The 13,802-nt window shown below is 31.6% G+C and overlaps 1 protein-coding gene across 1 annotated transcript in view; it reads left to right on the top strand.

The window, feature by feature from the left end:
• The window catches only part of ASXL3 (ASXL transcriptional regulator 3), a 215,859-nt gene that overhangs the window by 62,233 nt on the left and 139,824 nt on the right, over positions 1 to 13,802 (top strand). The window contains 2 exon segments of the mRNA XM_051970269.1: positions 9,513 to 9,621; positions 10,892 to 11,003. Coding sequence (XP_051826229.1) covers positions 9,513 to 9,621; positions 10,892 to 11,003 — 221 coding nt within the window.

Here is a 13,802-nt window from a genome sequence, read left to right as displayed (position 1 = left end):
TTAGTGCTTAATAAATGAATGTTTGTGGACAAAATATCTTTCTGATATCCCTTTTTGACTTTAGGCAAAATCCTTAACCTCTCTGATCAATGAACCTGCATTTATTAAGCATATGCTATATATGATAAGCGTTTTACAAATATCACCTCAGTTGATCCTCACCACAGTCTTGGGAAATACGGGTTATTATCAGCTCCATTTTAAAATTGAAGAAATTGAGCAGACTTCAGATTAAAAATTATATCCCTGGTTACACAGCTAGTAAGTATTTGAGACAATTTGAGCTCTGGTCTTCATCACTAGTACAATGCTCTCTATTCAGTGCTAACTAGTACCTAGTTCAGACTGAGCCTTAATTCTCATCTCTAATAGGAGGATAACTATATGACTTCTTTTCTTTTCTTTTATTGAGACAAGAATTTTGTTAGTCAAAATAATCAGTAATCTAACCATAGTACTGTGATAAAGACTATTGAAACAAGTGTAATTACTGCTGTAAGTGGATGGTTAGTGATTGGTGCATTTTCCTTGTCTTTCCTGTTGTACTGAATGAATTGAATGAATATGTATATACTCCTGATAAAATTGTTGCTTCTCTGTTATCTGAAATAAAATTGATAGTTCATTAAAAATTTATCATATTTTAAAATAGTTGGAAGTGTTTTTAGGATTATGTTAATGAAAACTTTTTGAGTAGTATCAAGATTTATTTCCTCTAGTATATGGGAATGGATAAACAAAGTTGACAACTTGGATATGGATCATCAGTGTAATTAATATCATATTTTGATCTAAAGTTTAATTTATTATAATGAATTGAAAGAAATGTTTAAATAATTTATTCTTTTATTCTTTCTATGCACATTTCAAAAGTTTTTTTTCTTTTAATTTCTTTTACTTTGTTGAAAACTCTCTCTTAGTTTCATTTGCTTCAAAGATTGCACACGATTCTGAGGGCCAGATGCACTACAGGAAAGACACTTTTGCATTAGAATTTAACATGCATAAAAAATTCACATTTAATTAACTCTCATTTGTCCTTTTGGATTATTTATGGTAGATGTTAATTCCATATTGATTTTCCCTTGCCATCCCACATTTATCAAAGTTTTTTCCTTTCACAACCCCTCAGCAATTGGTACATATGAAGGAATACAAAATAATATTAATATTGGCCCAAGGGGAAAAACATAATTGGAAAGATTAATCTACTGCCAGGAAAAAAAATCATAATGCTTCTCACAGTCAAATGTAATTTTATTTAACATTACCAATGACACATTAATCTTAGTATTATAAATAATCTAGAGTTGACTATATTTTTAAAAAAAATTCATGATCTCTTGGGACAGCTAGATGGTGCAGTGGATAGAGCACCAGCCTTGGAGTCAGGATGACCTGAGTTCAAATCTAGTCTCAGACACTTAACACTTCCTAACTGTGTGACCCTGTGTAAGTTACTTAACCCCAATTGTCTCAGCCAAAAAAAAAAAAAATTCATGATCTCACATAAAGGAATTCTGTGTGTGTGTGTGTTATATGTTTTTGAGTATATATAAAAAATACTATAATTTGGCTCTCTCCAGATACTTGGGGTTTATTTATTACATTCTCTTTTGGAGTATTTTAATCCATATTTATGATAAACTTTATTGTTACTGTTATTATTATTATTTCTACTCTTTAAGCTGCAATGATTGCAAGAGAAAATGGAAAGTTATTCTCCAAGAACACAATTCTACTTTTTAAAAAATTATTCTTGACCTTTACCTTTTCTTTCTGCCAAAATATTCCCTTCTTTTTATTAGTCACTTTTCAAATTCCAAGCCATCTACTTAAGAGTTGAATATTTCAAAGGAACATTATGTTATAGGAAAAAATTGTTAGGAAATAAATAAATCCTAAGAAAATGCCTTAGAGTTCTAGGAAAAGCATGTAGTAGCTGCTTCATTTTAGTATTTTATAGGAAATGAAGACTAATAAATTAGCAGTGTGGCATAGTGGATACAAACCAGCCTCAGAGCCAAGAGGAATATATTTCTTTTTTTCTTTTCTTTTTACTGTGGCAATTGGGGTTAAGTGACTTGCCCACGGTCACACAGTTTGGAAGTGTTAAGTGTCTGAGACTAGATTTGAACTCAGGTCCTCCTGACTTCAGGCTGGTGTTCTATCCATTGTACCACCTAGCTGCCCTAAAGAACATATTTCAAATCCTTTTTCTTATACTTAACTACCTGCAGGATTGTGAGGAAGTTATTTAATCTCTTAGCATTAGGCAGTTCTCTAAGAATAGAGATTGCAAAGAATGATAGGTTAATATTAAATAACTTAGGAATATGAGTAAAATGTGGTGTAACAGCTCAAAATTAACTATTCCAATTTTTAATTCAGATGTCCATAAAAATTTCAATAGAAATCTATTTAGGTATAATAGAAATCTAGCTTGTGCTGTCACCAGGCTGCAGTCTGGACTTTTCTTCCATGTCTCAGAAACCTCTTCAGGTTGGAAGATCATCTTGTCCTTGGAATTCACACACTAGAAGACTCCTCTGTATATCTGTGTTATCTCTCTTGATTGAATGATTTCTCCAAGCCCCTTTAATCTTCCTTATATGTGTCATCATCCCTCCTTTAGACATAAGGACTCTCTTTTGACTTGTTTTTATTCCCAGCACAATGTACTTGGTACAAAGTAAGCAGTTAATAAATACTTGTTAACTGATTTTCAGTTTTTTTGAGAACATTTGCCAAAATTGTGAAGATGATATAGAAATGATTATCCAGGAAATGATAGTTATGGGAGTTAGTGTTGGGACAGAAGCTTCTGAGTATAGTATAGGTTGTCTCTATGTTAGAATTAATTCACAAGTGATACTGCTTATGTAACTTTTTAAGCCTCAGAAAGCTCTTGAATTTTGGACTAGCTTAAGCCTCAACAGTTTATATTAAGTTCACATTTGAAATCTATTGATCTGGGCACATGTGAGATACTATGGTGGTTTGTATAGGCATTTTTCAGAGAATCTGTGAAGAGTTTTAGATTTTAAGAAGTTCTAGGATCATCACTGATCCTTGTGAACAATAAAAAAGAGAAATAGCCATTTGGGAAGCTTTTATATGTCTAAGATTAATTGCGAGGATGGGAGGAATATGGGGAGGGAAGATGGGTAAGGAAACCTATTAGGGACATTTTTCTTAGGAATTTTTCATTGTCATTTGTTCATTTTCGCTTTTTATTAAGTGAAAAAAACACAACTCTATTGCGATAGCTAGGTGTAGAGTTCTGTGGTTGTAAGACTTTTGATATCAGGACCCTTTGCAAGCTTAAAAATTGTTAAGGATTCCAGAGAGCCATTTCCAAAATATATAGAGAATTGATTCTTAATTTATAAGAAATGAAGCCATTCTCCAATTGATAAATGGTCAAAGGATATGAACAAACAATTCTCAGACGAAGAAATTGAAACTATTTCTAGCCATATGAAAATATGCTCCAAGTCATTATTAAGCAGAGAACTGCAAATTAAGACAATTCTGAGATACCACTACACACCTGTCAGATTGGCTAGAATGACAGGGAAAGATAATGTGGAATGTTGGAGGGGATGTGGGAAAACAGGGACACTGATACATTGTTGTGGAATTGTGAACACATCCAGCCATTCTGGAGAGCACTTTGGAACTATGCTCAAAAAGTTATCAAATTGTGTATACCCTTTGATCCAGCAGTGTTTCTACTGGGCTTATACCCCAAAGAGATACTAAAGAAGGGAAAGGGACCTGTATGAGCCAAAATGTTTGTCGCAACCCTGTTTGTAATGGCTAGAAGCAGGAAACACTGGATCCCCATCAATTGGAGAATGGCTGAATAAATTGTGGTATATGAATATTATGGAATAGTATTGTTCTGTAAGGAATGACCAACAGGATGAATACAGAGAGCACTAGCGAGACTTATATGAACTGATGCTAAGTGAAATGAGCAGAACCAGGAGATAATTATGTACCTCAGCAACGATACTGTATGAGGATGTATTCTGATGGAAGTAGATTTCTTTGACAAAGATCTAACTCAGTTTCAGTTGATCAATGATGGACAGAAGCAGCTACACCCAAAGAAAGAACACTGGGAAATGAATGTAAACTGCTTGCATTTTTGTTTTTCTTCCCAGGTTATTTTTACCTTCTGAATCCAATTCTTCTTGTGCAACAAGAAAACTGTTCGGTTCTGCACACACATATTGTATCTAGGATACATTGTGACATATTTAACTTGTATAGGACTGCTTGCCATCTGGGGGAGAGGGTGAAGGGAGGGAGGGGAAAAGTTGGAACAGAAATGAGTGCAAGGGATAATGTTGTAAAAAATTACGCAGGCTTGGGCTCTGTCAATAAAAAGTTATTAAAAAAAAAAAGGATTCCAGAGAGCTTTAATTTATGTGAGTTTTATATATTGGTATTTATTACATTAGAAATGAAAATAGATAAAATTTTAAACTTAATTTAAAATAGCCTATTACATGTTAAAAATAAACATTTTGATGAAAAATAACTTTTCAAAAATCACAGATGACATCATTTTAAATTTTTAAATAATCTCCATTATGTCTGGCTTATTAGAAGGCAGCTGGATTCTTGTACCTACTTCTGTATTCCATCTGTTATGATGTGTTATTTTGGATAAATTATATGGGGGAAAATGGCCTTACAGATAGGCAATTGGAAAAGAGATAAAATTTTTAATGTTATATCTTTTTTATTATTATGGAATTAATTTTGATCTTGAGTATATATTGAAAGATTCTTGGGATCCCCCAGGATTTATGAAGTGCACTTTGAGAACCTTTGGAATAGTTGGTAGAAGGTTGGATTTGAGTGAGAAAGAAGTGAGTTTAGATCCTGCTTCAGACACTTAACTAGTTATGGGGCCTTAGGCAAATTACTTTAGTGTCTTTATGCTTCGATTTTTGTAACCATAGAGGACTAGGACTTTATGATCTCCAAAGTCTCTCTACCTCCAAATCTATTACCCCATAAAATCCTCCCCTTCAGACTTCTGTTTTTGTTGTAGGAACCACCATCTTTTCTAAGTTTATAATCTTAAAGTTATCATTGACTTTACTTTTTTTCTCTCAATCCCCATATCTGTTCATTTGTCATGTCAATAAAAATCTGTAGTCACTATTTTATCTTATTTCTTGTCTCTCTATTCACATGGTCACAGCTCTTCTCATCTTTCACTTAGGATATTGCAGTTTATTATTGAATCTTCTGGACTTTACAGTGACTGGCCCCATAGGATGGGGCTTAAATGCTTGTTGAATTGAATTGAATCTTTTGCCTATAGTAAATTCTCCAAAGGTTTTTGTTTGTTTGTTTTTTAAGCTACACTAAAGACACTTAAAATAGTTTCCATTAATATTTTTTTAGGGTACCTCTGTAACTGTTTCTTGCTGTCTTAATGTTACTATTCATGAGGAAGAGATTTCAGTTGAGAGTCTTATATTAGCTGTGTTGGATAACATCAAATGAGTATTTTGGAATATTATATTTTCTCCTATTTCTTTTGGACCGTGTACCTGCCCTATCTGCTTTTCCAGATACGTGAATTCACTTTTCAGTTTAGCAAAGAAAAATAAGGCATAGATGTGCTCTATTGTCAACATTACTGTTTCATTGCAAAAATGGAGTAGTGTGATGGTTTCTAATAAAAAAGGCACCTTTGAAACATGAACATAATTAATTTCAATAATTTCTCTTGTCTTTAAACTTCAGCCTTCTGGATTCTTGGAGAGCATATGTATAAATACATTGCACACATATATGTATAAATATATAATCTTTTATGTACACATGTATTACATATAAAGAGAAGAGTTTGCAACCTCAAAGATGTTTGAAAATCACTGGAGTAGGAAGATCAATCTATAATAATCAGTGTATAGCTTTGCCACAATGTACTATAAAGAGCTAGACAGAGAAGAGGACACACACACACACACACACACACACACACACTCACTCACACAGTGTATAAATTTTGTCTTGAAACTCTTTTTGCCACGCTTTAACATTTTCTTAATAACTTGGAATTTCTTACACCTACTAGTTCATCATATTAGAAAATATCTTGTGTAGTTTAGGTATTTTTCTTAAATACAATAAAATAATATTAAATATTGTAAAACATTCAAAACTTCATTATTTCAGAATTGATCACATTATTTTACTGTTGGCTTGACTGAAGTTTATTCAGTATTATCAGAAGAAAGTGTTTGTAGGGGCATAATTCTAGGATGCATTTTTGTCAAACACTTTGAAATAAAAAAAATTTGCTATTCAACAGTTTATGTTCCAATTCTTAAGTATCCATTTCTTTTGTTGTTGTTGTTGTTGATGTTGAGGCAATTGGGATTAAGTGATTTACCCAGGGTCATACTAGGGGTAGCTAGATGTGGAAGGAACTTAGGTGGACCTGAGTTCAAATTTGACCTCTGACACTTAACAGTTGCTGGCTGAGTATCCAGTTCTTAAAACTAACTCAGCTAATTCAGCTATCTCATATATATAATATATATATTATATATATGTATATATAATATATATAATAATATAAATAAATTAATTCCTTAAATTTTTTAATAGACTTTTCAATCATTTAGATCCTAAAAACTGTCTAGTCCAGATCAGTGTTGAATTTTGATATGCAAAATGGAGATGGATAGGAAAAAAAAATAGTAAATGGGCAACTTGAAAAAAAAATTAAGTTATTTTGCATTAACCAAATCATTGAAAGTATATCATTAGAAAATTTAAAATCATTGGAAAATGCCAACTGTTCCCATAGTAAAAATAACAACAATAACAAAAAAACCCCAAAATATAAAAAGCCTCTTCATCATGGGAGAGAAAAACATAAATAAATGCTCCTTTAATTTTATTAAATCCAGCTCTCTCAAAAAACTGATTTTCAGTCTTTTTAATATTGTAACATCATATCATTGATATAACACCTCTGAACCTGTCCTCAAAGTTCACAATGCATGATTTGTTTGCATATGCATGCGAAATAAATAAAATTTAATTTTATTTGGGCAAATTTTTGAGAAATTTGCAGTATCCTTTATGAAATAACTGGAAGCCACTCTGTGGTGCTATTTGGAGTCATATTAACCCAAAGAAATATTTTTATTTATGAATCTATTTATTTATGAAAGCCTTATGCTAAAAGTGCTTCATGCTGACTTTCTGTGTTATGTATAAGTGTTGTACAAGATATATTAAAAACATTTCTATTCAGTCAAACTATAAATCTGGAGCAGGAATTATAATAAGAGATTTCTTAAATATCCAACTTGAATTACAGACATTGAAAATGACAGTGATTTTGAGTGATATTTATTTAGTTTTTATTTTTATTTTATTTTTTCTGTTTATTTTGTATTCTTCATATGTTTCTCTTGTTTTAATTAGTCTGAAATTTCTGTTGTTATGACTCTGTAAGTCAATGGCAAGATCAACATATTAGATTTTTAAAGCAGGTAAATTATTTTATAAAGCCATATTAAAAATAAAAATAAAAATATTGCACCTTCTCATTTTTATGTATTGGATTTACTTGCAATTGTAGTGTTAGTATTTTCCTGGCAACTTCTTACTGAAAACCTGTAATTCTGACAGCTTCACTATATTGAGACTCCAAAAATCTGGCATAATCATCGCTAGCTTCAAGTTGTACATGATTTTGCCTGAAAGATTTAATGAAGAAAAATTCTTTTATTTGGTAAAGTATTTCATGACATTTCTTGTCTGAAATTTCTCTATTGAAAGAAATTTCTAGAGAGGACTTCATTTTCATAGATGTGCCCAGGCCCTGTAAAAAGAAAAACCACAAATGATCTTTTGATTGGGAGGAATGATGAAGGCTAAAATGTCTAGGAATTTTATGGAGAAAGGAAATATATAAATACAAAGTACAATTACTACATATTGTGACTTCATTTATTAGTAACTTAATTTGTACTCTGGGTAAGTTACTCTTACGGTTTTTGTATTGTGTTCTTGTTAGATGGAAATGAATTAATATATGTTAAGCTTTTGCAATAATCACTTGTTAGTACAGTTGTTACCATTCCAATATTATCTTCACAGAGTCAAACTTGATTGAAATCACTTTAAACTGTGGTAAAAGAAAGACCTTTATACTAAAAATAATTTTAATGAGTGTTTCAATATATTGCATGTCTATTAACCAGAATGTAAATACATACACAACTGTTATCAGATGTGTACTTACTAGCCAAAATAGGTGGAAATTTTTAACTTTTCTATCATATCTGTAAACATCAGGTTACATATTGTGACAAGGTGATGATTTTATTTGTAGGTGGCCCTTTAAGTATAATACCAAAGTTGCATTTCTTAACTGATAGGTTACAATTACATGCTTGGGAATCTCAATAGATTTGGGACTTTTTCCTTTCAGAACGTTTCTTAACATAGAGCTCCTGAGGAAAGTTAAAGGGACTTTATTATCAGCATTAGTTTTCAATCCCTAATCTGATTTAATGTATAGTACTTTGGAGAGTCTGAAGCTAATTAGAACACCATCTTTTGTCAATTCTTTCTCCTGTTGCCCAAGTTCCCTCTCTTCCCCCCAAAAAAATTATCTTGCATCATATCCTTAAATATATTTGAGGAAGAATGTGGATGTTGAGATCTTTTGATACATACATACATACATACATACATACATATATATATATATGAAGTACAAACACATTTGTGAATTTTCATTAAGATATTGGAATGTGGGATTTTGCTATCCCAAAGGCTTTTAAAAAATTCAAATTAATTCAGATATTGACACCTGATAGCTTTATAAAAGGAGCATATTAGCTGATAAGACTAGTATTATAATTACTAGATGCTTCATTTCTTAACCTCCTCTTTAAAACATCTTAATTGAGAATATACTATCTCCTGTAAAAGTTATATCTTAAGAATGTATGCAGACATAGAAACTTCATCATGTGAAAAAATAATACCTCTCAGTAACTTAAATATTTGTAATTTCAAATCAGTTCTTTAGTTTTTTATTGTTCTTTTGTTGCCTTTCATCCTATAGTGTACAGCTGCCCTTGAACTTAGTAGTTTTTGATCATTCATGTGCAGCCGTCAAATTGTCTGTAACATTTTAAAACTGAGGCTTCATGGTGTTTGTGAAATAATTTCACATAAATGTTTGGACTTCGGTTTCTTTAGAATGTGATGTTGGTTGCTGTATGAAGAAAAGCATAATTATAATTCACAGACTTTTAGCCTGAAGCCTATAGGACAGATGCATCTGATTAACTTTGGTGAAACTGGCCTGTTATTGTAATGTAGATGTTTTCAGGGTTGGGAGGCTATTTAAAAAGGCATGCATGATTTTTTTTAAAGAGACAGTGAACAGTTTTACTACAGACATTCCACCTCAGACTGCTTCATTTTTATAAAATTTTATTTTCTAGTGGGACTTCTCCATTAGCCTGTCTGAATGCAATGCTTCACACCAACACTCGAGTAGGGGATGGGACATTCTTCAAAATCCCTGGGAAATCAGGACTTTATGCTCTTAAAGTAAGTTGGATTCTTCTGCAAATTATAGCAAATTATGAATACATTTTACTAATTTATAAGAGAAGAGTAAACAAAATTAGACTCGAGAGAGGGTAGTAGTGTGGTGAACAGGAAATGACCCTAAAACCTAATTGTTTTCATATGTCTTTAAAAGCAGCTGATATTGAGAATAAGTTGACACATTATTTTTCAGGAAAAGAGGATCTCTGTTTTAGTTTTGACATATGGCAAAAAATTGTTTCTTAAAATGTTTTTATTTTTTCAGAGTTCTAGGTGGGACAGTTTTGGATTATAAGCCACTTTAAGATAAAGTGTTTATGAAAAAGATATTGCAATTGTTTTTTTAATTTGAAAATAGAGTGATCCAGGGGAAATAGTAGTAATTAAATCTGTAGATTTTGTAATAACAGTAGAATAATTGAAAAGGAATACAAGATACCTGGAACTTAATTATTTCAACACCATTGATTTTTCTTTGTCATTAACAATTTACATTACCTTGAATTATTTTGGCAAAATCCTATTGCTTTATTAAAAAAAAACAAAACAAAAAACCCTAACAGCCTTTATTATGAAAGAGTAAAATCATTGTGAAGATTATTACTTATAATTTTCAAAGGCAAGATATTTCCTTAAAAGTTGATGGATAGTATTTATAATTTATTACCTTAACAAGATTAAAAAAAAAAAAAAAGTGCTAAAAGATACTTTAGTCTGTTATGCAGATATTTTTTCTTAGTTGTTGAATATTAGGTTCTAGGCATTATCTTAAAATTAAAAAATATTACAGGGTGTTTTGTGTGTGTGTGTGTGTGTGTGCGCGTTTGTGTGTGTGTGCGCGCATGTGTGCGTTTGTGTGTGTGTGTGGGTGGGTGTGCATGTGTGAAAGGAGTTTACTTATTTGTTTCTCCCTTACAATAACTTGGGCATAGAGGTCACTGATTAAACCCCCAAATATTTAAACAACAACAAAAAAAATTTTTGCACAAGAAATAAGAGATAAAAGAAGGAAAACAAAACAACGAATTTTACTTTGAGTATATATATGTTAGAATACAGACTTTTATGTTATGTTTCAGATGTCATTGTCAGTTTTATTTTATTTCATTTTTTTCCTTCTGGGTAGTGATTATTATAAATGAAGATAATTAACTTTTGAAATTCAAAATAATATCTTGTGATAATTTACAATACAAATTTAAAACAATATTATGAATATTTTGAGTTGCCAATTTGTCTATTTTTCTATTTCTTTTCTTTATACTGTAAGAAAGAAGAATCTTCATGCCCAGCTGATGGAACTTTGGATTTAGGTTGTGAATCAGAGTTAGATGGCACTGAAATGGCTGAAGCAAACAATAGTAATGGAGAAGAAAATGGAGGTAGGTGTGAAAATTTTTAGGATAGGTGATCTTGTTCTGTTAAATATTCTGCTTGCTTGTGATAATTATAATGGTTTGTTGAATATGTTTCACAATAGTATAAATTTCGTAAAGGAAATTTTTTTACTATGTCCTTACATTTTAGATATGTGCTTAGTGCATTTTTATGAAAAGGACTAAGTAGTAAAAAGTGTGGTCTGGATAGGGGGTGTATGTGTCTGAGTCTGTGTGTTTGTGTCATAGCGCTTATTGTTCTGGTAAATTATGTCATTTCCTGCAGTATTCTCAGTAGAAATATATTATTCTTATGAGATTATGGTAAGCGTTTCTAGTGGATCAGTTCTGAATGAAAACTAAAAAAATTCACGTTCTATCTTTCAATCTGCTGATTATTTGTGATCCTGGGCAAGTTCTGTAACCTGAAATGAAAAATTAATATTTTTTGAAACACATAATGTTCTTCTTTATCTTACTAAAGTATTAAGCTATTTCTTTCTCTATATTGAAAAACTGTTTCTTGTGGGGAGGGGATCATTCATTGGAAAGACGGACGAAAGTGCTTATGTTTAGAATTATAAAATAAATGAAATTACAACATTGAAGACTTTTGTGTTGTAATTTTTATATGTATAATGCATGGCATAGATAAGTGGATAATAAATACTTGTGGACTACATGTTGATTTTTGTACAGTTGCCCTACATGTACTACTTTACTCTTCATGCTCAATCTGCTTTCCCCTCAGCAGACTCAAAAGAATGATTTGGGAAGGAAACTGTTGGCATAGTCTCCATGATTATTAATTAAATTTAAAAGCCTCATTTAAGCATTAGATTGAAGACATTACATTTTTTTAAGTACAACAAAAGATTCTTTGTAGTCTTTAAACCAAACGGTTGCTCTCATGTTAGTATGCTTTTGGATAGTCTTTATGAAATTCCTAGTAGTGGTTGATAAGTAGTCATCTCTGAAGCTATCACTATAGAAGTATTCTCCAAGATCTTTCATTACAAACCTGAAGACATGCTTTTTATACAGTTTTTTTTTTTTTTAACTATTTCATTTGTGATTAGGATTGGCAGCATCTGAATACTCATTATTCTAGTTACAATTTAGATCAGGATAGACTGCTGTCACATAGAATTAGGGAGACAACAATAGCAGAGATATACATAGTAGTCTCTGATGTCTTAGGAAATATTTATATTGGATGATCAAATATAAAAATAATTTTTGAGAGACCACTCTACTTGAAACTTCTGTCTGAGCTAGCTGTGGTAGTGTAGCAAGAATATTATTTTTGAAATTGGAGTGATCTCAGGCAAATTGCTTTACTTCTAAGACTCACATTCCTAATCTGTACATTGAAGGGATTGAGTTAAATTATTTTGAAGGTTGTTTTGAATCCCATGAACATTTTGCCAAAAGTCTTATCTCTTAATTTTGTGTTAAATAAAACATACTCATAAATATCCAGATAAAATGATTACAGTTAGTTTTCCCATGGATTTTCTTTCCCGTTGGATTCTTGGGAAAGAATAGAAAATTAGGTGTAATAAGGCTTTCCAGAACTGTAGTTAACATTTCTAAACTTTACCCCTCTTTACCTCTGGTAGCAAAACCACGTTGCTTCTTTCTGGACTGTGCTTCATGTCCAGTTAAGCAAATCCTCTTTTGTGTACTGCCTATTGTGGGGCATTTGTAAACAAAGACAGTTGTAGGAAATTAAAGAGATGAGGTCATGACTGGTCCATAAACTTCTGTATCTGTAGGCATGATAGTTAAGGTTTAGGATAAAGAACAGTTCTTTAAAAAGTAGCACTAATGAACTTGACCTGGTAAGCCTTCTGTGACAGTACATTTTTTCCATAGAAAATGATCTGCATTTTAAATCTGTATTTGGCTCAGTGGATTAGAATTAATGCATGGGATTGGAATCAGGAAAGATGTGAGTTTGAATCTTGCCTATTACATGTACTAGCTGCATAAATGGGCACAAAGTTGTTTTTTTTTTTTTTTTTCAAGTCTTTGAGCTTTAGTTTTCTCAATTGGAAAATGAAAATTGGAAAATATCTAATTCTTAGGAGGCAACTTCTAGGATTTTTTCTGGGGCTTAAATGAAATGAATGAAAGAAAGAAAAAAAAAGTATGGCTAATTGAATGAAAAAGCCTAGTAAGTGCTGACTGTGTGCCAGGTGTTAAGCCAAATTATGGCAATACAGTATATATTAAAAAAAAAAGATAGCTCTTGCTATGAAGGGATTTACATTATAATAATGTAACATATTCCCCCAACTCAACTTCTGGACACCCTTGGCTTCTATGATTTGAGAGGATAGTGAAGAGCTCCTCCCAAAGTATCCATTAAAGAGAGTGTCCAAGCCAGTCAATTCTTCATTTTCTCCTTACTGGCTGCATTCTTTTGGATTTATTCATCATGTTCATGTGTTCAGTACCTCCCCTCCTTTTTCTTCTTTCACTTTCCTTTCTTGTATTGTCTTCTTCCATTGGATTGTAAGCACATAAAGGGATGAGGCTGTCCTTTTTTTTTTATTTGTATCCCCAATATTGAGCTTAGTACTTGGTATAAAATAGATAATAAATGTTAATAGACTCAGTAATAGTAGAGAACAATACATATAAAAGAAATTTTATATATATAGATATATCTTTTGGGGGGGTAAACTTTAAAACATATCCACTTTAAAAAAAATGAGTTCTGTAAGGATCAGGGCTATGTCTTAATTTTTATATTTTACTGTCTAGCATTATGGGATGCAGTTAGGTAACTGCAGTGGC

Source organism: Antechinus flavipes, chromosome 1 (genome assembly GCF_016432865.1).
Source record: "Antechinus flavipes isolate AdamAnt ecotype Samford, QLD, Australia chromosome 1, AdamAnt_v2, whole genome shotgun sequence".
Taxonomy (NCBI): Eukaryota; Metazoa; Chordata; class Mammalia; order Dasyuromorphia; family Dasyuridae; genus Antechinus; species Antechinus flavipes.
The sequence above is the reverse complement of the archived record's forward strand: the minus strand, read 5'-3'. Positions and strand labels throughout refer to the sequence as shown.